Source organism: Gadus macrocephalus, chromosome 7 (assembly GCF_031168955.1).
Source record: "Gadus macrocephalus chromosome 7, ASM3116895v1".
Taxonomy (NCBI): Eukaryota; Metazoa; Chordata; class Actinopteri; order Gadiformes; family Gadidae; genus Gadus; species Gadus macrocephalus.
Window position 1 is genome coordinate 19,525,341 of NC_082388.1, and position 24,131 is coordinate 19,549,471.

Sequence of the window (24,131 nt, forward strand, 5' to 3'; positions counted from 1 at the left end):
TATTAAAAAAATTTGAGACATTGCAACTAACCTAGACATTGTCAAAGTAACAGTTTTTTCCTTTAATTAAAGCTACTAGAACAGCATTTACTTTATTACAAGCCTACTGCTCTATAGCGGTGTGCACCAATCAAAGGTTGAGCGAGCAGCTGCGCATGCGCTGTAGCCCTGGTGTGTATGACCAGCCACATGGGTATGAGGAGCAGCATCTTCATTGTTGTTTTGGAAGTGTGAGTTAACGGGAAAGTTCGTCCGTGAGTCCGCCTGTGTGTAAAGACCAGGACAGTTTACTACAGTGTTTCCCGAGTATTTCTGAAGCAATGCCCGCTCTCCGACACATTGTGCCCTAGGCGAAAAGGTAAGATTCAAGTTAGTTAGTTGGTAGGTAAGAAGTTAGTAGTTATTGAAAAGGTTTCTGTATATGTTCTGGTTTACCGATATTATCCAATTCCAACAAATTAATTGAAACAAATTATGATAAATATGATCTGTATAGTTTTTTCGTTATTATATTGTATAGTACGGATGCTATCTACAGGCCTACTTCTAAATGTGGTGTCAATTAGAGTGCGCTGTTCATTGTGATGACCGGAGAATGCGCTAAATTATGCGTTTACCCTTTTCCCTCACAAAGGGGTTGACACACCGTTGCTGTATCGCCTAGAATAAGGTAAACACGGGGGTCAGTGATACAATGGAAGTAGGACGAAAGAAGAGATGTTAAAGACTTGCAAACGCACGGCGCAGACCGGTACCTTATCCTCTGGTGGTCCGCTATATATAAAAAAAAAATTGAATAGCCTAATTCAAATGTTCCTTCTAAATCCTGTTCCTTTCAATGTTTGCCTTACTGAAGGTAAGGTCTATAAAGTCCTTCAAGTTGTCTTGCAAAAAACGGTTTCGTCTTACGTGGATGCAATTGCACACTATTCAATTGAGTGGTTGTTTTTCCATATAATGTAGCCTATCGTTTTTCCATATAAATAGCCTATGTGTTTAGTAAGTACAACTTGGACTTTCTTCAGTGGACCTTTGCGGGTGTACTGTAGGCCTATATGACGACATTGTAGACAGACATTGAACATATATTTAACAGCATCTTTACGGTGAAGCGTAAATAAAATAAAAAAGATCCTCCGATTTTTCGTTCTACATCTGATAACACCTGCTATAGGCATCATAATTCATAATACTTATTGTAATAGTTCTATGTATTGTTTAATTCCAGCTATTTATAATCAATGAATCATTTAATGATTCATTTAAGCTTTGATAAACATTACATTTGTATTCCAGTCCACAATCTGCAGTAAACAAACATCACTAATATATGTATGATTATAATGCTGGGAGTTGCATTATGTACGACTGTCCACAGCAAACAATAGTCAGGCCTTTTCCGGTATTTGGCTTTTGGACTATTCTACCAAACCAATTGTTCTTTCTTTTGATTCCTATTTATTTAATTTTGTAAATAATAGTAAACCCAATCACCAGGGCCAAAGTGATTGAAGTGAAGGGGAGTGTGTCCTGCTCTGACCTGAATCTGTTTACAAATGATCTGAAACAGAGCAACCAAATATATGAATATGTAAAGCTTTAAGAAGCAAATGTTCTGGGATTTTTACTTTACAATTTGATGAGCAAAATTAGGAAAACAACGTATTTTCTCCTAATCTAATGATCAATGAATTGACTAATTGTTTCCACACTCCACGCCAAAGTTTCCCTGAGGCTGTCTAGTGTGTTGTCTCTGGTAGCTGAGCACTTGGAAACGTGTTTTCTCATCACACACTTGCGTTGACTATAGGCAAACAATAGATAAACCATCCAACCGAACTCTATTTTTCCCACACAAATTGAGTTATTACACATGAATCCGGTATGTTTTCCCTCGTTGCCTAGGAACAGTTATTTATTTAGGTTATCTGCATTGACCGTGAAGTGGAAGACAATATGCGCCGGGATTCAGCGGCCAAATCCAAGTAAGCTAGCGTTAACGCTTCCTGCCACTTAAACTGAAAGGCAACTCCGCGGCGTCCGTGTCAGCAGCAGTAAACCAACGCTGGGGTATTGTATGCAGGCATTGACACGTGCATCATCGTAGGTGCCACCGGACAAAAGGCGAGAGGAAGAGCTATGTTACACCTCCCCCACCGTTCCCTGGCAGCCGGGTAGCCCAGGTGGGATCCATCACCACTCAGCGCCTAGGCCCATAGAGTCGGTCAAACCCCTGCTCACTTGGGGTCTGGGGGGGGTTGGGGTCTACAGGATGAGGGGTCTCCGTGTCTTCTTGCAGGGGGGTTAATGGTATTGCCTCTCACTCTGCAGGCTATGAAGAGAGTTGAATTGAATTGGATATGACTATGGTGTATAACATACAGATTTGTTATCGGACACAGGGCGTAGGAGTCTGGCTGGAACCTATTTATTTTTTATTGAGTTATTACAATTGTATGACCTCAGGGCAAGGCCTTGTCCCAAAACGTTTTGTGCATTTTTTGGTTAAATTGAAAGCACATAAATTATTAAAAGTCAAATAAAAATAATATTATAATTGTCAATTGATACAGAGCTCTCACTGCATAATGGGTCTCATGGGGAGACATATCTTGAGTGGATCCAGAAGTGATTCTATGGGTTGGAGGTTTTACAGAATGGCCTCCATAAAAACATGTTTGGATGAAATTGGATGTCATCCTAATTTTAATGTGTTTTCATTCAAAATATTGATTCACTGACTGTGTGTCTCTGTGTGTGTGTGTGTGTGTTTGTGTTGTCATGAGAGAGTGTGTGTGCTTGTGTGTGTTGGCATGGGAGAGAGAGAATGTGCGTTTGTGTGTGTGTGTGTGTGTGTGTGTGTGTGTGTGTGTGTGTGTGTGTGTGTGTGTGTGTGTGTGTGTGGGTGGGTGTTGGCATGAGAGAAAAAAAAGAGAGAACGTGTGTGTGTGTGTGTGTGTGTGTGTGTGGGAAGGGAAGGGTGGGTTCTGTCGTTTTTTGTTTTCATTCACCCCGGCTCCCTGGCTTTGTCCGATCAGCCCTGCTGGCTGCCTCTGCACTTTTTGTTAACATTTCTGTTGCTCTGACAAAGTTGTTGTTGTGGCTTCGAACTGGCATGGTGAGGAACTAAAAGCGATAATCATTTATCGATCATACCATTGGCTTAAAGAATCATGTTTTAAAGGTAAATATGGTCATTCAAACTTTCATCATTGTTCTTTCCATGGACTTTTCTCATTCATCTAACACTAATGTTATATCCGGACAGACGGGTGACACGGGTCAAAGTGGAGACAGTGAGGGAGTAGTGGAGATATTTGTGGAGATTTCCCTTACTAAAGTAACCCTACAACCATAAAGAGGAGCGTTCTGTGTTTCAGTGCAGGAAGTGACTTCACAGGAAAAAAAGGCCTGATCGATTTTTTCCGTGCGGCCCTTTTTCTGCTACCTTCAGTTTTGCACCGGCGGTCAGCGGTTAGCCGCGGGAAACGTACCGACTAGAAGTGCCTGCAACATGCTATGCTCTTTGGGTTCCCTGTGCTCAGCTGTGCTCTCGTTTTGGTGGCTGTGTGTGGTGTGTATATTACATAACCGGCCGGTGCGGTCGGTGCCCCACGCTGATCTGACAACACTGGTCCTTCTAAGGTGACAGGGCTGCCGCTGAGCAGGCCGGGTGACACAGGTAATGGAAACCAGAACCACTAGCTCCGTCTACTGGGCTGTCAGGGAGGCTTGTCTAGTATCCTCTCTGCCTCAGTGCATGGCGCCCCCATGCAACAACGCAATGTCTCTCTCTCTCTCTTTCTCTCTCCCCCTCTCCCTCTGTCTTTGTCTCTCTCACCATGCGCTCTTGAGGTAAGTGACTCTCTGGGCCACGTGTGGCCGAGTCTGAGGACAGGGCAGTGTTAGGTTTAAGTAGACACAGAACCCTGCAGGGTGGGAGTGACCTTCGGCCCCGAGAATCTCTTTATCTAGAGAATGGCTCCAGGCGGATCTGAAAGTGGCATGTATGGGCTCAGCTGGGACAAACACACTTTCTTTTCCAGGCACCCCCGTAATGGCGACCTGCAGATTTCTGATGTCTCTTAGGCGTTCATAGCAAAAAGGACGGACGTTGTCGCAAATGTTGCTGGAAAATATTTCAAGCCTAGAAAATGTAATCTTGCTAAAGTTCTGAAGTTCTCCTCGCCATGCTCTAAAGCTTGAAAGTAAATTAAAGAGAGCTCAGATATGTTTTTCCACCTAAAAAGGGATGGAAGGGTTAACATCTGCGTGACATTTTTCTGCATACCTCATTTATAAATCAAAATGTCAGGGTGTATTTAACCCAAAATGAGGCTCATTGGGTTATACATTTAAAAAAAAGAAACCGCCTTGGAAAATGTTTCCCGTCAGATGAATGATCTCAGAGATGACCGTCATTCTCGAGCCTAACGCACGAGGCATGGCACAAAGCCTAAGTCTCAGTGTAAGCCAAGCCCGTGCGCCCAGCCAGCCGTACGGTCCTGCCGTCCAGATTGATGACATTCTGACCCAGAAGGCGCCGTATGTGCCCCCTGGTGACGTCATCCCTCCACGGCCCAGTCCACACAGACTGAGGGCAGCCAAGTGATTTCTGCTGGCGCGTATGTACTTCACACATCCCTTTTAAACTCCAGGGAGGTTGTTTGATCGTTTTGAGGAAACTGACCTGACTTCTTCTTGGCAAGCAGGTTAGTGAAAACATGTTGTCACTGAAGGGAGATGAGCATGGGGGAAAACAAGGGAAGGTGTCAAGCTGCTTTTCCTAAAATCTTGGAGCAGTTGATAGGAATATGCTTCCGCAAAATAGGCACAAATGTGTTGTTTTCAATTAAGTTTGCATTTCGGTGATGACACAGTTATAATATAATGGTTTTTCTGACAATGTAACAACAAGATCTATGGGATGTCTATCCAACTCTGTAGCTCCTGCGGATTTTGAGTTTGTTTTCATGTAGAGAAACATCTGCTGTCTGTTGTCTGCATTGGAATTTCAACTGGTGTGACCCAAGGAAAAAAGAGGCTTTGTTGGCATATGTCTTTAGGCTAGCCCGGACAGCCAAGGAAATTCATCGTCCTATTCAAGGTTGAAGATTTTATAAAGTAATAATACTAATCATATCTACTTTGCGACGTGTCCTGTCGTTTCAGAAATGAATAATTTAGCCGTTGCTTGTTAAATAGCAATACATTAACCAGAGCCAAGTTTCTAGGAATGGAATATTTTTTTCCACATGCCTTTACTTATTTGTGGAAATGTTGTGTTAACTTGTTCAAACATTTGTAGGCTTTCCGACCCATTGAACATAGTGAGAGCAGATTTTACTTGGACACAGTTCAGCAAACTGATTCTGATTTTGCGTTTGTATGTACAATTAATATAAAAAATGACAAGGAAATGAGGCTGCATAGAATGGCATGTAAGAAAGCTCAATGAGCTTTTGGGTTGCATAGAACTACAAACACAATGAAATTATTCAGCATAAAGTGACAACAGCCAATTGGGTATAATGGACCCCTCTCTGTCTGACTGGTTATCTCGTCTCTCTGTCTGACTGGTTATCTGTCTGTGTGTGTGTGTGTGTGTGTGTTTGTGTGTCGTCCTGATAGAGATGGATTGGTTTACAGTCTGTTTCATCGCTCTGCCAGACGGGTGCACAGGTAGCCAAAGCCATCCTTTACTTATTGAGAGGATAGATCTCTCTGGTTGAACTGTATACAGTGCTCGACATGCCAGGATTTGAACGTAACTTGAGCTGGTATCATTGTACTGCAAAGAGGTTGTTGTTGTTTTGTTGTTGTTGATGGTAATGTTTAAAAAGAGGGTTTCCTGCATTAGTTCTTTAAGTGGTTGGTGCTTGGAGTTTGAATGAGCTTTGTCTCTCATTCACGTACGGTCTATAAAGAAGTGATAGGCATTTAACTCAACTTTAATGTTTTCTCAAATTTTTATTAATTATTTAGGTCTTGCATGCCGTTTTACCCACTAAAACACAACTTTTATTTTTTTTTAAATGCTAGTTCACACACACTCAAACACACACGCACACACACACACACACACACACACACACACACACACACACACACACACACACACACACACACACACACACACACACACACAGACACATGCACACACACGCACACATACATATTTTGAACAAATTTATAAAACCGTTTCTTGTGGCAATTAAAAAACAAGCATATGGACGAGGCACTTATACCAGCAAAAAAAAGAGAGTATTTGGACACTTTGACACAAGCTAGCATCTGTTAAGGGGAGCTTATGTTCTTGTAAGGTAACTTTCTATTCCCAGGGTTCAAGTATTATTTGTGCATAATAATATTTGAAGGGCTTCTCAACGCAATGTCTTGTGTGCACTTTCGTACATGGTATAGTGGGTGGTCTGGCAACCTTAATTCATGGCATGTTATTGGCCCAGATGTGGTTTTTATCTGCAGAAAAGCATATCAAAATGACGGCTGTCATTTGGGAGTTTAGGAGCATGGTAATAATAGTCCTTAGTCCTTAAATGTTTTTCAAACGTTGTTTAGAATAGTGATATTGAATCGAGATTGTGCTGCCAAAGCGTTTCTCATGCGAGACAGAGTTGTTTGTTTGCCTAGGTTACGTTATGTTTACATGGATTTAGGATTTACAAGTGCTACTTTTGAGCCCTCTCTGTTAAGTATATCGCCAACAAAAAGTTACAGATTATTGTTTTGCTTTTGGAGGAAGAGCCTCATCCTGTTCCATTGGACACGCATCAAGCACAGGTTGTCATTCTGGTTAGGCAGAAAGATAACTTTTAGGCGCTCTGTATGCATCCATCTGGCATTACAATGTTAATAAGTAACCAGTAACAATGTAGAGTGGCATGGTAGTGCCATAGCTGTAGCACCCATTGAGGCGTAGCGATTGGCGCTTAGTGACTGACTTAAGGTCAGGTGAAAACACAATCCTCTAATGTAATGTAGCATGTGCATCTTGTACATGAATACATTATGTACATGTACATACATGTACATGAGACACTGCTATCCCGATGTTACCTCGCCGAGCTAAACGCTAAAAGGCGCTAATTCCCTGTTTGCGGGTGTTCCTATCTGTGTAAGATAATACCAGGCAATCACTTATAGGCAATGCTGACAGACAGCGACCATGCCAGAGGCAGGTAAGGGGAGATGAGCTGTCTCACAGCTCAGTGTGTCTTCGGCCGGAGGAGAGCATGACCCTCCCCCCTCTCAACATCCTCATCACCCCCAGCCCAGCCGTACCACCTTGGACTTTAGGGTGAGAGAGGAGATAACCGGAGGTGCTAGGAGCAGAGTAGGGTTTTTGTTTCTATGTTATTGTGAGTGTGTTTCCATGAACACATTAAAGGAGGAGATCGAGATATCCTCTCTCTCTCTCTCTCTCTCTCTCTCTCTCTCTCTCTCTCTCTCTCTCTCTCTCTCTCTCTCTCTTTCGCTTTCTGTCCCCCCCCCCCCCCCCCACCACGTGTGCCATAATAAATACTCCTTCGACTGTCTCGTAAATAGTGCTAAGAATTGCTTGTATTAGATGACGAGGAAAGAAAGAGCCTACTAAATTTAGACAGGGGCATGAATAAGCAATGCATAGTGCTTGCTTTGTTAGAGCCGGCCGCCCAATGAATCAATGTATTGTTAGAGTTATATTATCATGCAACAATTCCCTAGCCATTACAGAGGAATATGCAGTGCGTTATCTTTGCGATCAATGTACCGATCATTTGAGATGTAAATCTCTCATTTGGTTATAACTTTATTTTGAAGCTGACCTTTGAATACAAAATTATCTTTTTGTTATGATAAGCCTCTAGCCCTCACCCTGTCTCATATATACGAATAAGGCATTCATAAATTATACATCAGCAACTTCCGGCTTATCATCAGCCCAGCCTTCACCCTCTTACCTGTGTGTATTCCTGGCTGAGTGGGGATTGTTTACGTTATTTCTTGGCTACCGCCCCCCCCCCCAACATCACAATGACCACCCCCAAAGTCCAGCGGGTGTAAGGCGGCCCTCAGTCTGAGGTCGTGGTAACCATAGCAGGACTTGGAAAGTGAAATGCGATGCGCTAGCCCTGTGTGCGCTGGGTTTCTGAATCACAACCCCATAATGAGCTGGCAGCATCAAAGATGCAGCACCCCAGTATCTGTTACAACTCCCAACGCACAACAATGCAGTCTGCACCCGTGCAGTAGGACGGAGGGGGAGGGGGAGGACGGAGGGGGAGGGGGAGGACGGAGGGGGAGGGGGAGGCCGCGGGGGGGGGGGGGGGGGGGGGGGGTTAAGGACAGACGGAGCTTACCCCTACGAAGACGCACATTTTCTCAGACACATTCACAAACCCCTTATCGTCCTGCTACAGTTGAACCTGGAGGGTAACGCTCTCTCAATGTGTTGACACAGAGACCCAGACCTGAATCAGGGACTATATAGATGACATCCTGGCCTACATACCTGCATGACTGGCGTAAATGGAGCGGGAAATTGGTTTCCGTAGTGTTTATTGAGATCTTCTGAGGTTAGTCATGATGTAATTCTGTGGGCTTTAAGAAAGACTAACAGGGCAATCATATATAGGCAGAGGGCCATCAGCCACTAGTTGGTGGTCATTCATCTCTTGCAGGATAGTTTATTTCTAGTCGATGACTACAAAAAATACGTGAATATGATAATCCAAAATAAGTCACTGGACATCTTTTGACATCACCTGTGAAACGTGTGGAATTGGTGGTTTCCATTGGCCTACATTTCTTGTTCCCTCGTTAACTTAGTGTTTTCGGTCGCCTTGACTATAGAACGAGAATGATGGAAAAACAAAGCTGCTGTTGATGTGTCAGTTTGGTAACTGTTTTCTTTACTGATTCTTTTCACCATGCCACCAAGCCACATAGCTTTGGCACGAATTGCCGCGGCACTAACTAAAACACCACTTAAAGATTGAAGTTAGTGAGGGGAAAACTTGGAACACTGCGCCCAGTTATATCTCTGAAGACACAACCCCATACGCTTGGTGTACTTTGCCCTCTAGTTTAAGATGGATTATTTGTTTAATGGGAAGATTGGAACATTAATAGTCTACTGCTACTTGTGTATCCTTGGCTTTCAAGGTCATGCTCGGTCAATTGCTCGACCTTGAATGTTTGAAGCTTTCCCTTTTGCAAATCAATTTCATTTTGATACGGGGTCAGGACAGATTATCAAAAAAAAATGGTACCACTGAGCTTCAAGTGTTGGAAGAGCAACAGTCCATTTTCTTTCAATGGATTAGTCTGATAAAAACAACAACAATCACAATTTGACGGAGCTCATATTTGTATTCCGTCCGTCAGGAAAAAGCAGCCTGAGCTAGCTCCACGGCCCGGTGGCACCCCCTCCACCCTGCCCCGCCTCCCCCCCACCACCACCACCACCACCACCACCGGCCACCACCCCACCCGGGGACATTATGGGGCCCCTGCCTCTCCACCCCTACCCCGTCCTCCTCTTCCTGCTCCTGACCTCCGGCCTGCTCCTGCTGCCGCAGCCCTGCGCCTCCTCCCAGTCCCAGGCGGTGGAGCGGGCCTCGGGCACGCAGCAGCCCCACACCCCCTCCACCAACACCACCCCCCCCAAGAAGTGTGCCGACAAGGTGGTGTGCCATCCCGGCATCCTGCTGCCGGTGTGGCTGCCCTTGGACCCGCCGATCGGCGAGCAGGCGGGCCGGGCGATTTTGTACTTCAGCTGCCTGCTCTACATGTTCCTGGGGGTGTCCATCATCGCAGACCGCTTCATGGCCTCCATCGAGGTCATCACCTCCCAGGTAGGGTCGCCAAGCCCAGTCTTTCTGGGGGGGATTGTTATCTTATCTTATATTTGGGCAACTTGAATCCGGTGCTTCACTGTCAAGTAGGTGCTCTTAAGACCCCTCGGAAAATCACTGGGAACTGTACAATGATGTAAGAATATAATGTTGTCCCTTCTATCCACTATTGCACTAAACTATTGCACTCGTTGTAACAACAGAACCAAGGAAGAATGACTTGATTTGTGATAAAAAAATGTATGCCGTCAAGTACAACAATGTTATATATTCAAAGTAATTCATGGGCTGCTGGTAGACTTTTAGAAATGCAACGATTGTGTAGTAGCAATCTACTTTCCAACATCTGTCCTTCTAGGAGAAAGAGGTGACCATCACTAAACCCAACGGTGAAGTCCAAGTCACCACAGTACGCATCTGGAACGAGACGGTGTCCAACCTCACCCTCATGGCCCTGGGCTCCTCTGCCCCTGAGATCCTTCTGTCTGTCATAGAGGTACAGCCCCTTCAATCCCTCAGAAAACACTTTCTGTTTAGTCATTTGCGGACACTTATGATTATCAATGATCAATTATGAAATATGGTTGGCATTCTTTTCATCATGTCATTATGGAGCGGTCAGGCATTTTACAGCAGATACTTGGGAGAAATAAGCCTTGGAACCACGCAAATCTGCAGGCTCATGTTTTATTTGCTCTGCCATTGGTCTCTTATCCCCTAACGTTCAAAGCAAGGCAGGATTATTTTATCTTGTAAATGTATTGTTTGGCACGATTTCCAGCATACCTGGCCTGGGTGGGGCCAGTCACAACCGTTGATGAAATGGCTCCAATGGCTCTAGTTTGATACGATGAAACATGACAAAGATGAACATCGGAGCCCTATGTGGGAGGGCCTCTTCATAAACAACCAAGATGTCCGACGCTGATGTGTCCCACGGTTGATCAAATTGCGTTCCACAGCATTTTGGTCTGCGTCCGTCGATAACTGCCCTTTGCAATTGTTCAATATAAGAGAACATGGAATACATTTAATTAAACTAAAACTATAAAATACAAACACAACAAGCAGACTAGCCGGCCCTTTCTTAGCAACTTGTGATCGGACCAGTGGGTACAGAGCCAAGCCTCTGTCGTCTCTCCGTTGGCCTGACCTCCATCTTTCCCATGCCCAGGTGTGCGGCCACAACTTCCACGCCGGGGAGCTGGGTCCGAGCACCATCGTGGGCAGCGCGGCGTTCAACATGTTTGTGATCCTCGGCGTGTGCGTGTTGGTCATCCCGGATGGGGAGTCGCGGAAGATCAAGCACCTACGGGTGTTCTTCATCACGGCCTTCTGGAGCATCTTCGCCTACATCTGGCTCTACCTCATCCTGGCTGTCATCTCCCCTGGGATTGTGGAGGTAGGTCTGCCCATTCATCCAATATTTTTTAGCCATCTGGGAATGATGAATGTGTCATTTTCAGATGGGAAATACCACAAAGAAATTGGCAGATTTACCTTTTGGCCGGTCCTCCTGGGTTGGATCTTACGTAAACGTGCACCTGAGACCCCAACCCATGATCATTTATCACGTCATATATCCTACAATATGATATATTGGATCGGGATGAGGGGGTGGAACCGCTAATATCTACAGCATGTCTGCACAGAAGACCCATGGGCCTCGTACCGTGTCATGTTTCTTAACCCGGCTACCGCCAAACCAGCCCTGGCTTAAAGTTGACATGTTATCCCACCAGGTGTGAGTGTGATTAGCCGTTACAGTCCGCTTTGAAAAAAATCTGCCTCTTCTGACATCACAAGTGGGCGTGTCCACCTCGATGTTTGACGGACAGTTCAGTCTACCAGTCAAACAGTGGAATGGAGCAAACGTTGCTCGGTGGTATAATATGTCACCTTTAACGGTCCGGGGTTGGGGCCCCCTCTGTCCCCCAGGTGTGGGAGGCCGTGGTGACCCTGCTCTACTTCCCCGTGTGCGTGGTCCTGGCCTGGATCGCCGACCGCCGCCTGCTGTTCTACAAGTACATGAACAAGCGTTACCGCGCCGACAAGAGGCACGGCATCGTGGTGCAGATGGAGGGCGACGCCGAGCCCAACGGCATCGACGTGGTAATGGACGGAAAGTTCCCCGACGGAGGCGCAGGCGCTGGGAACTGCTCGAGCGTGTCCGTCTCCGTGCAGGCGGCCGGCGAGGAGGACGCCAACCGCGAGGAGGTGGGACACCGGGAGCGGAGGAGTAGGGGCTTTTCAACCGCTCGTGGAATAACCGATTTTTATCAAGGGTTATTTCCACTGCAACGGCACAAGTTCAAACCCTTTTTCCTTCTTTCCAGTGTTTGAGGTTTCGACTTTAGTGCTGTGGAAATCAAGCCTGAACTTATTATCAGGAGTGGCAATGGCCAAGATTATTCATTCAGTACGGCAGTTTCCTTTCTTTTGTTCTGTCAGTTTTGATTTTTTTGCTCGTTAAATAGTGCATAAAGAGAGTAAGGTGAGCTAGCCAAGATATTTAGATGATCATCAAGTGCATGGTTGAATTTAACTATACAGCTGTGTTGAATTGTTCCTCTCTCTACCTCCCTCTCTCCGTCTGTCTCTTTCTCTTCCTCTTTCTTTGTCTCCGTCTCCCTCTCTCTGTCTCTCTCTCCCTCTTTTGTTCCCTCCGTCCCCCCTCTGTCTCTCCGTCTCCCCCCCCCCCCCCCCTACATCTCCCCCTTCCTCCCTCTCCCTTTCCCGGACGGCAGGTGGTGCGCATCCTGAAGGAGCTGAAGGAGAAGCATCCCGACAAGGACCTGGAGCAGCTGATCGAGATGGCCAACTACACGGCGCTGCTGCAGCAGAAGAAGAGCCGGGCCTTCCGCCGCATCCAGGCCACGCGGCTGATGATCGGCGCGGGCAGCGTGCTCTGGAAGCACGTGCGCCACCGGCAGGCCGCGGTGGGCGGCGGCGACGGTGCCTCGTGCGCCATCGTCTTCTTCGAGCGGGCCCAGTACCAATGCACGGAGAACTGCGGCGCCACCAATCTGGCGGTGGTGTGCCAGGGCGGCACGGGCCAGGACACCTTCCAGGTGGACTACTGCACCGAGAACGGCTCGGCCAACGCTGGTGCCGACTACGAGCTGGCCAAGGGCACGCTGGTGTTCAGGCCGGGGGAGACGCGCAAGGAGATTAAGGTGGGGGAGGGAGTCGCCGTGTGTGTGTGTGTGTGTGTGTGTGTGTGTGTGTGTGTGTGTGTGTGTGTGTGTGTGTGTGTGTGTGTGTGTGTGTGTGTGTGTGTGTGTGTGTGTGTGTGTGTTGCTTTCCTTTTGGTTTAATTTATTTAATTTATTTATTTATACATGGAGACAACAATTGTACTTTGAGTAGAGTGGAGAAAGAGCAGAAAGAAAAGTGTGCTGAAAACAGACTGCAGGGATATAAAGGGTCAGGAGATGGGTTTGATGCACAATGGAAAGGCCTCAATAATAATACATACATACATTGTTAAATATAGGTATGCTTTGATGCTATTCAAAAGTCTCATATTCCATTCCCTCTGGCTGGAAAAGAACAGGCAACGTTGTGCATTGTAGAGGGACTCACAGGGCCACTCTTATGAACGAAGAAACTCTTATGAACGTTTCTTCGGCACAGCGTCCGAGCCCTACTGACAACCGCGACGCGCGGAAGCCGTGGAGACGGGTCAAAGGTTGAGCGGATTGAGTAATCATTGATCAGCCTGCAACCCTAGCTCCGCCGACCGAGCACCTCCAGACTCCTAATGCACAAAGTGATATAGGAACCGGTATAAGATACGGCCATCGGATGCGGAAACCTCGGCTTCTCAGAAAACGGGGCTCCTGTCTGTGTTTGTTTTCAAACGTGCGCGCCAGTCCCAGAGCCACACCTGTCCCTTGCTCCCCCAGGTAGGCATCCTGGACGACGACGTGTTCGAGGAGGACGAGCACTTCTTTGTGCGTCTGCAGAACCTGAGGCTAGAGGACGGCAGCGTGAGCACACCGCCCAAGGGCCGGCTGGTGGAGCCCACGCTGGCCACGGTGACCATCATCGACGACGACCACGCCGGCATCTTCACCTTCGGCCAGAGGATGCTGCGGGTGAGCGAGAGCTCGGGCGTGGTGGCCGTGAAGGTGGTCAGGAACTCGGGCTCCAGGGGCACGGTGTGCGTGCCCTACCGCACCGAGGACGGCACGGCGCGCTCGGGCGTGGACTACGAGTCGGCCCAGGGCGAGCTGGAGTTCACCAACGAGCAGACCAGGTGAGACTGGGGCGGAGGCGGAGGGGCGAGGGCTTCTCTGCTGATAGGCTGCAGGGTTCGATATCCAAATATCGGCGCCTTGGAGCGAGATATCAAAGCCTCTCGGCTCCTTGTGACATTGGTCTGATTTCTCTATGAGTCGCTTGGGATAAAAGCGTCTATATATGAATGACTAATAAGAGAAATAACTAAATGTATGTAAACAATTATAAATATAACAATGATTATTCATTGCATATATTAAAAACTTTTCAAGGCAGTGCACTTTAGGTAGTTAGTGGTCAGGGGGTGGGGGCTACTCCGAACCTACCAGTGTGTAACACTGAATACAAGAGCCCTACCAACATACAACGTTGACCCCAGAACATGACCACTAGCAACGTAGAAAGTATACTTGTGTCTTTGAAAAGGAAACACAAGGCATGTCTCCTATGTATAGAGTGGCGAAGTCACGCCCCTTCCGGAAGAGCCCATGGGACCTATGAGATCGAAAAATATGAATGGGTTTCAATGGAGAGAAAGTAATTACTTTCTGGACCTAGTCTTTTTTTTGCCCCGGATTACACAGATGTTGTTTGTGGATTTAAATGATCATTTTTCATGCAAAGAAAGCTAAAACATTTCGAGAAGAAGTTTGATAATGTTAGGTTTGTGTGAGGCCGCTTTGTGAACTACAGCCCCTTACTGCTCTCGACGTGAATGATATATGTCACCACCACTCTGGTACAGACATGGCGATCTCTCTGCTCCAATTCACCGCTTTTTTCCAAGCGGAGGATAACAGGGTGATTGTCAGTCTTGTCCACACCAGTCGCAGGGAGCGTGACGTCACATACGAGACGTGTAGTCTTTCTCATTGTGTTTTCTCTACAGCCTTTAACTAAACAATTGCACAATAAACGGTCAAACTCTTGACATGAAAATATATCATTTAAATCCACAAACAACCTTTGTGTAATCCAGGGCATATAAAGACTGGGACCAGAAAATAATTACTTTCTCTCCATTGAAACCCATTCATATTTTTCGATCTCATAGGTCCCATGGACTCTACCGGAAGGGGCATGACTTCGCCACTCTATTATTCTTCGTTTGCAACCACGTGATCAAAATGACGTAAAAAGTGCTTACGTCACGGCGGCGGCCATCTTGGTAGGAAAACACAAGCGATCAAAATTGGTTTAAGCAGCGGGCTGGATGGATCACTGCATCCAGGCTGAAGGCGGCTTGTCGAACCAACCTTCACAAGCCGTCTTCATCTCTTAATAACTCGATTTACTACCCGGAAGCAAATACAATTTCCAATGCAGCAACATCTTGGGGTCTGAATAATGAAGCACAAGCAAGGGCTTGTTCTGCAGAAGAAATTAATAAAACGCATGAAGATCTCTCGGTCTCTGACTGTGGTTTGTTCGTTTACCCTCAAAAGCCCTTTCTTGGAGCCTCTTTCAGGGGTCTGCGAAATCAAGTGCCCTTATAGGTTTCGAGACGTTGACCCTGAAGCCGCAGCAGGAGTCAAAGATTTCTGCCTATTGAAAAACAGAACTATCATCAGACTTGACCAGAATTATGCCTACTATTTCCAAGTCCAAGCCCAGATATTTATATGTGGCTTGGATAACTGCGACTTTGTGGTCTCGACCACAAAGGGGATATACATTGAAAGGATCCTGTCTGACGCTCAGTTTTGGGCTTCCACAATTCAGAGTGCTGAGGCATTTTTTAAAGTGGGAGTATTCCCAGAACTTGCTGCACATTGGTATTCCCGACCTACAGTTGCTGAAGTGATTACCACAAATACGAGTGTTGGCGAGATTTATTTGTGCCGGGTCGCCCCGGTAGATGTTCGAAATCCAAGTGCGGCGTCGCTCCTCGGTCAACTCACGCGTCCGCTCACCTTGAGTTGTGATCACTCTCGGAATCCTAAAGAAACTGCAATTCCCATCCTTGGATTAGGATTAGGAATCCTAATCCAAACTGCAATTCCCACCAGCACAACTGGTAGGCATTATTAGCCAAACAAAAGAATATAATAGAGAAACAATTGAGGTTAGATACGCGCTTTGCGATTGAATGACCTCCACTCTAATGTGACTGAAACGAGTGTAGCGGGGTGCAATATTGTGAATGCTTTCCTACCAAGATGGCCGACTTCCGGTTTGGTTACGAATTTTAATTAGCTGTGACGTCAGTTGCAAACAAAGAATTGTTATTATGTAGTATATTATGTAGTCAAGTTCAAGTTCAGCTTTATTTGTCCAACATGTTGCCATATTAGAAAACTGTCTTTGATTGAAGGCAGTCTGTTCTCCAATTAGCATGGCTCTCTCAATGGAGGATACAAGTTTATTTACATTTAGCTCACTTCAGCTACGGCTAAAATGCAAGAATATGATGTATCCGAAGCCAACACCGTGCGCCTGTGACTGGGAGGTGTCGAGTTAGGCGTCAGGTTACTTTAGTTTTCTTGTACTCCCCAATAAGCTCTGCTACTTGGTGGCACCTTTTGTCTATTAGACATGAGACGTGATTCGTTAATCACCAATGCTTAGCCAAGGCTTTGCAATCAAGCATTGGCACAACTCCCAGTTGCAATTCTCCTACTGCTCGCTGCAGGGGAGCTGTGCATAGCTAGTGTGCTTCTCTGTGAACCGACATTCAGGGACGGTTGACAACGGGGAACAATCCTACGCCCTGCTCAGGTTTGAGAGGCTGTCCTCACCTCATGTTATCTAGCAGATCAGTTTTCCTTTAAATATTCAGGCTCTATAAGTTGTTTGTAGATCAAGGCTAATGGGTCAGGGCCATGACTCACATCAGGATGTCCACTTGCTGAGTTATTTCAGTGTAGACAGACATGTGCACTGGAAACACTTTAGGGAGCAGGGGTTAGAAAAGCTTCTGATTCCGTCATACTTTTATCGTAAAGTTGACAAAAAATTGGGTCACATTATGTAAGGGAACAACTTAAATTCTAAATTGTTGTTCTTCAATGCTTCCACTAAAACTTAGTGGAAGCAAATGAATGGTACCGTCCTGCAGAGGGCGATATGATGTCTCTATTGATGGAAGTGTTCCCTTGTTCCTTTATTCGCATCGACTGTGTTCTGTTCGGCCATGTTCACTTAAAATACGATTAAATCGCACTCAAGATAGTACTATCCTTTCGCAATATTTACAAAATCGCAATACACACCGTATCAGCACGACGAAAACATCATCAAATCGTATTGTGAGCCCACTATCGTTTGCCACCGCTAAACGACTCATTTGTGTCCGTTGACCAAACAGTATTTTCTACATTCAGTACGCCAGTATGGCGTACCACCCACCGGTCTTCCGGCATCGCCCTGCGTTGCCTAAAGATCCCTGGCCTTCGGTGACCACCATGTGCTTGTGCACACATGCCTGTCTGCACACACTATGTTTAGTCATGAATAAGTTGGCTATGTCCTTTGTGATTAAATATTTAGGTCACTTCAGCCCATGATGTGATTTAGATAGCACAGAGAATGTAAATATTTTAGTGAAGGCGGAGGTGGGTGAGTTTCATTTTAGGGTGGGCGGGCCTTATGAGGCTATATGCATCTAATTTGAATGCTAATAAAAGGTTAATTAAGTTACTTCTTATGTTTCCTGAAGACGCAATGTGTAACATTGAAACTAGCGCGTCGCTAAAAATATTTTTCCTCAATGCCGATCGATTATTTCTTTAGTTGTATTTTGTATCAATAAAATAAAATAAATATTGGATATAATGTTAGAATAATAAATACTAGCCAGCCCGTACCCCTCTTTGTTAACAAGAATCTTGCTATCGACCCTCCCAGAACCCCTCCCACTCACGGCACCCAGCCAGTCGAGCTACGCTAGTGCGACGCGTGACGCGTCACACAGCGGCGCAGCCAATCAGAGTGGACACAACACTGTTATTGAGTTTTTGGATTCTGAAAGTCTCTTGCCTATTAACTAGGAGGGGCTCAATCTTACTTTAGCTATAATCCCACTATGTTATGGTTGTTGATGTTTGTGTGTTTGTGTGTGTGTGTGTGTCCAGTCAGATCATCCTGGTACGCATCATTAATGTGGCAGAATATGAGAAGCAGGAGACCTTCTCTGTGATCCTGGAGGACCCCAAATGGCTAAAACGAGGAATCTCAGGTATGTCACCCTAAATGCTTTCATGTATAGAATATGCTGCTATGGTAACCAGTGGGCCCAATAATAATGATAATCAATTGAATATCATCTATATTTATCATTCTTGATTGTCTGTGTTTGTGTGTGTCCATGTGTGGGTGTGTTTGGTTCTGTGTGTGTTTTGAGTTTGGGTGTTGGTGTGGGTGTATGTGTGTGGCTGTGTGATAGGGTGTGTGTGAGTCTTCGGCTGACCGCTGAACTGCATCAGAGTCAGTAACTGAAGATTACATGGCACCACGCAGCCTTTCTGCTTTGTTGCACTGTGGCACAGGCATCGCCAATTATGCGTTTCAAAGCTAATTGCCTGTTCTCGGCAGCCTCAGTGGGTCCAGAGAGCGGTTGGGGAACTGGATATGTAGTCGTTACGAGGGCGGGTGGAGAAGGACTCTATTACACGCTTTTCTAATAGCATTCATTCATTGAACAAGTAGTATAAGTATAAGGGCTAGACTTGTATCTTGAACTTCTCATGATGTTTCATGATTTAGTGGCAGGCAGGATGTGAGTAGTGTAGTGGGTATATAGGAGTGTAGTTGCGGGGGTGTCTCAATTCTAGCTGGAAGTTACAAAAAGTCTTGTGAAGAGGTCTCAGCCTTACTGTTTGGGTCGTTGTTAATCTCCTAACAAAGGCTGGAGGCCTGAAAGTATTTTCATGCATGGTGTTTAATGCCACCCACATTCACCCTTTGAGGCATGGCATCACATTTGAACAGCTAGTGACCTCAACCTCTCTTGAATCTGTTCCCACAGCCCTGCTACTCAACCAGGGTAAGGCCGAGTATCCACTCTTTTATGCTTGTGTGAAATCTAGCTGCAGTGTGTTTTGGCGGTCTTTTTTGGTTTTAATACCTGCTCGTCCTTTTTGGTTTGCTGTTGTGTGTGTGCCAGCAGGGTAAGAAATGTACAGGTGTACAGGCAAAATGTACAATGCAAAAAAAATACAGACAAAATGATGACTGAAAATTGCACTTGAACGTATCTAATGCCCCCAAAACATATTACATGGGGAAAAGGGCCCATGTTAAAAAGTGTGTTTTATCCGTGGAGTGAATTCGGGGGGGAGAGTGTGTTTGCGTGTGTGCATTAGCTCAGAGTCATAGCGGTTAGCGGTAACATTTTAGCGTGAATACTAAGCTGTTGTGTGTTGCATCCGCTCACTAGGCAACCCCAGCCCTGAGGAGGAGGATGCACGGAGGATCGCTGAGATGGGGAAACCCATCCTGGGAGAGCACAGGCGACTTGAGGTCGTCATAGAGGAGAACTGTAACTTTAAGGTGCGTGGCAGCCGGGCAGGGCCTATAAGGGGTATCCAAAAGACCAGCTGGGCCTGTGGCGTTCTCTGTACTTTGAAAATGCCTGGACTCTTTGAAAATGCCTTCTGGCAAACTTCTAGAATGTGTAGCCAGGATGTTTGTTGATGTTACCTAGTTATCCAAAACTGTCAGGAACCAATAACGCATGCAATAGTTTAACATAAAGTGGGCAATTTGAGTCCATGTTTACATCTTGTCCTATTTTGTGTATAAACTGGACCAGCATCGATCTATATCACTACTATGTAACCTACTATATCACTTTTAATCTAAAACATTTGTTTTAGGGTTTGTTTTACCTTCACACATTTGTATTCTGTCTAATAACCATTGTTTAGGGGATATTTTCCAAGGGTTAAACATTGTGTAGTAGAATGCTTCAGCATCTGAGCGTATGTTTATCACACCAAAAATATGGTTATATTCTTTGTTCTTACTCGCTGTCCATGATTAATAAAGTGCATTTTAGCTATGCTCCAAAGAAAATATTACTCTGTTGTTAGACTCTAGGATATAGAGATCGAGGTTGAGCGGGTCAAAGACCTTAACATGTTTTGTTCCCTTTAATCCACATGCGTATCAGATCGGAGAGGGCATTAGTCCAAATGGAATACTCGATGGGGTATAATTTTGCCACGCATGCTGTGTGTACCCTTCTCTTGATTCAACACCCTTTAAGTGTACTAAGAAACATTTCATATTATGATATCTCTAGTATATTATTAGGTTCTCTTTTTAAATGGCTGTTGATGTGTCCTGCTCCTGACGAGCTGGCTGTCGCCTTGCCTGGTTGACTCTGCCGTCGGTGTGTTAATGTGTGTATTAACCGATGTAAGTCACTTTGGATAAAAGCGTCTGCTAAATGCCCTAATTGTTTTTCTAATTGTAAATGTTTTGCTGGGTCAAAGTCAGTTCAAACTGATTTAAGTTGATAATGGAAAACAACACATTTTTCTTCAGAAAATATGTCCTGAGCCATATAATGTAATGTCGTTTCTTTTTATAATAATTTAAATATATTCAAATCTTGCTGAACTGACGCCATCAGCGCTTTCCTGCAGACATCTACTTCCTCCTCCTCAGCCCCTCTGTAATCTGTAATTTGTAATTCATAACCAAGTTTTAAAGTAGAGAACACAGCATTCACATCAACACGGCATCTTATAGGACCAAAACTTGTAACTACATTAATCTGTATAAATCAACCTTTTTTCCACCTTTCTGACAACTGAGTCCCGATAAATAATAAAAACGTAAGAGTAGCGGTATCCAAGCGCGGCCTTCAGTACCTGAAGCTGAACCTCTTTGTGTTTATGTCGACAGAGCACTGTGGACAAGCTGCTTAAGGACACTAACCTGGCCACTGTGATCGGCACCAACTCCTGGAAGGAACAGTTCATTGAGGCGGTCACAGTCAGTGGAGGTACATCTTGGTCGTTTTCTCATTGGCAGGGGATGTTCATTTACATTTCCAATTGTGTCTGTGTATGTTAGGGACGGGAATCAGCTGGGACCTCACGGTATGATATAACAAAGATTATGACGAGAGTGACGATACGATATGTATTGGGATTCTATAAATATTGTGATTCTCCCAATATTGCTATACGATACTACGATTGTATCTTTTGTGCTTTTACGTCTGGGTTTGATGCTGGAGTTCGGGCTCCACAGGTCCGTCATTTTATTCATTTGTTGCACGTGGCCTCACAGAAAATAACATAATTTATGCGAACTGACTATAGGGTCATACACAATAGCGCCCTCTGTAGGAACGCCCCTTTTGGTTTTCATTGAGGTTTTTTGATATTGTGGAAGCAAAGAAGCAAAGAATGCCCCCTGACCTTACCTTCCACCTGATAGGCGAGGGGGAGGACGGAGAGGAACAGCGGATGCCCAACTGCTTCGACTACTTCTTGCACATAATGACGATTTTCTGGAAGATTCTGTTTGCCTTCGTCCCCCCCACCGCCTACTGGAACGGCTGGGCCTGCTTCGTCATATCCATCATGGTCATCGGCTTCCTGACGGCCATCATCGGAGACCTGGCCTCCCACTTTGGCTGCACTGTGGGCCTGAGGGACACGGTCACGGCCGTGGTGTTTGTGGCTCTGGGGACCTCCATCCCTGGTCAGTTGAACCGGAGACGTGGTCCTCCTCATCATTGCGGAAACTCAAATCTCTCTCTGTCTCTCAGTCTATCTCTCTCTATTACACCAGGTGTGAGTGTGATTAGCTGTTTTGAAAATCAGCTTCTTCTGACATCCTAGGTCGGCGTGTCCACCTAGATGTATGACGGATAGATGAGCACCCTTTGCTACAGTTGACTGGGAAGGCAGGTCGACTGATCTATCTATACATCTAGGTGGACAAGCCCACTTGTGATGTCAAATTCTCAAAACGGCTTGTAACGGCTAATCACACTCACGCCTGGTGGTGCACATGTCACCGTTAAAGCTTGTTCTCCATGAGTCCCAATGCAGCCCCCTAGACCCATGCTCTCCTTTGTGCTCCAGATACGTTTGCCAGCAAAGTAGCGGCGACCCAGGACCCCTACGCCGACGCCTCCATCGGCAACGTGACAGGCAGCAACGCGGTCAACGTGTTCCTGGGGATCGGCCTGGCCTGGTCCGTGGCCGCCATCTACTGGGAGGTGAAGGGCCTGAAGTTCCACGTGGACCCCGGCTCGCTGGCCTTCTCCGTCACGCTCTTCACCATCTTCGCCTTCCTCATCATCGCCGTGCTGATGATACGCCGGCGGCCGTCCATAGGGGGCGAGCTGGGGGGCTCCAAGTGCGGCAAGACACTAACGGCCCTCTTTTTCTTTGGCCTTTGGTTCCTCTACATCCTATTCTCCAGCCTGGAGGCCTACTGCCATATAACGGCTTTCTGAGGGACCGCAGATAGAACCGGGCAAAAGGCGACGATAAACGCAAAACCCAGAGATATCGTTGAGAGATATCGTTGATGCTGCGGTAAAACAAGGTCAAGTGCTACACAGCGATGGGAGCTGCTTGACAACCACTGCCATGAACTTTGAAAAAGAAATGTCTCAAGGACACCCGCACACACCCTCGCAGAGATTCACACACACAGATACACATACATAATCAACCATGCATATGGACAACCATATTTGCAAGTTTCCTCCACACTAGTACTGGTGCGATTAACAGAGGTGCTCGCTGTAGGAAAGGAAATGACTTGCAGTGATGATCATGGTTGGACTCAGCCGGGACTGCATTCGTTAGGTCACTAAGATTTGAGTTGACACAAATATGAAATATCTCATTATAAAGAAAACAAGGCTTTTTTTTGCCATGACCAAAGGACCACTCAACAGAAGACGACTGCCCACAATAGCTGTGGCAGGTTTTTCTTCTAACATAAACCCCATGGACTGAAAAGAGTTGACAGTGTGGAAGAAAGCTGCCCTAGGTTATTCTGAAGCCTTGTTTTGACTGATCAGATGTCACATTATCCTGTTCGTTATGCATCGTGTCTTGATAGCACCCATGCTGCTAAAATTCACCCAATCCAAGTGGTGATTATTTGTACTGGTCATCAGTGCACAGTGTTGCTGGAATGGCACAATTTCAATCATTCGTCTAATCTAATTTATTTATAATTTAATCAGTTGCAGCATGGGTATATATTTATATGCATAATACTTGCCATTTAGAGTGATTGTGTGAAAAGAGATGATTCGTTCACTCACTAAGTGTAATCTGATTATTTATTAATTGAATGTCTTTATAATGTATATGAGCTGATATGAAAAAAACACTATTTTGTCGTATTATTACTCGGGGTCTGCATGATGGGGTCTTCATGATGGAACAATGTGTCTGACTCTGCACAAGTGTGTACATTCATATATTTTGAAGGTACTAAAGCAATGAGCCTTACTGTACAGGACACGTGTGTTAGTCATTTTATGCTCATATTATTCTATAAGGAAATACAGTGATGGACCTGCTATGCACGCCAATAACATTTTTTTTGAGGAAGTCATTGGCTTTGATGCCTTGCCCATTGACACACAGATCATACCCAAAACCTTGTATTGACCGGATGACAAGACATTTAAGACTAAGTGCCCGCTGCCCAAGATCACAGAAGCCTTTCAAAAAATGATTTGTAGTCATACAAAAATGTAACAAATGGTAATAAATTCATGCTCACTTCGTTGAATCCATAAAAATTAAAAAAGGCAACAGTAAAACAAAAGTGCACTGCTGCTTCTTGTCATAACCTTTGTCCTACCTCATTTATTATCCAGTGATTAATAAATGAAACAATTTAATGAAATGTGATAAGGCTTTAAAAGGCTTTAATTTTTTTTTACAAAGCTTATTGACACCAGCCTTATATCTAACCATACACGTGAAAAGTGATAATTGCTAAGCTATTAATGCACAACTTTTCGTACAAAACAAAGATATATTACAGTAAGCAATGAAGAAACAACTTATGCACATAGAAAATAATTGAATTACT

At 45.3% G+C, this 24,131-nt stretch overlaps 1 protein-coding gene across 4 annotated transcripts; it reads left to right on the forward strand.

The window, feature by feature from the left end:
- Positions 1–59: 59 nt before the first annotated feature.
- On the forward strand, positions 60–23,885 carry slc8a2a (solute carrier family 8 member 2a). 4 transcript variants are annotated; one of them, XM_060057208.1, is made up of 14 exons: positions 60–358; positions 9,388–9,857; positions 10,216–10,353; positions 11,032–11,259; positions 11,796–12,074; positions 12,605–13,033; positions 13,766–14,118; positions 18,176–18,279; positions 19,069–19,086; positions 19,480–19,592; positions 20,215–20,253; positions 20,955–21,054; positions 21,495–21,761; positions 22,148–23,885. In XM_060057208.1, exons 2-14 carry the CDS (start codon positions 9,504–9,506, stop codon positions 22,522–22,524), a joined length of 2,799 nt encoding a protein of 932 aa, XP_059913191.1. In that variant the 5' UTR covers positions 60–358; positions 9,388–9,503; the 3' UTR covers positions 22,525–23,885. The 4 variants fall into 4 exon arrangements, with proteins under 4 accessions (XP_059913191.1, XP_059913193.1, XP_059913192.1 ...); XM_060057210.1 differs by lacking the exon at positions 20,215–20,253; XM_060057209.1 differs by lacking the exon at positions 19,069–19,086.
- Positions 23,886–24,131: the final 246 nt, after the last annotated feature.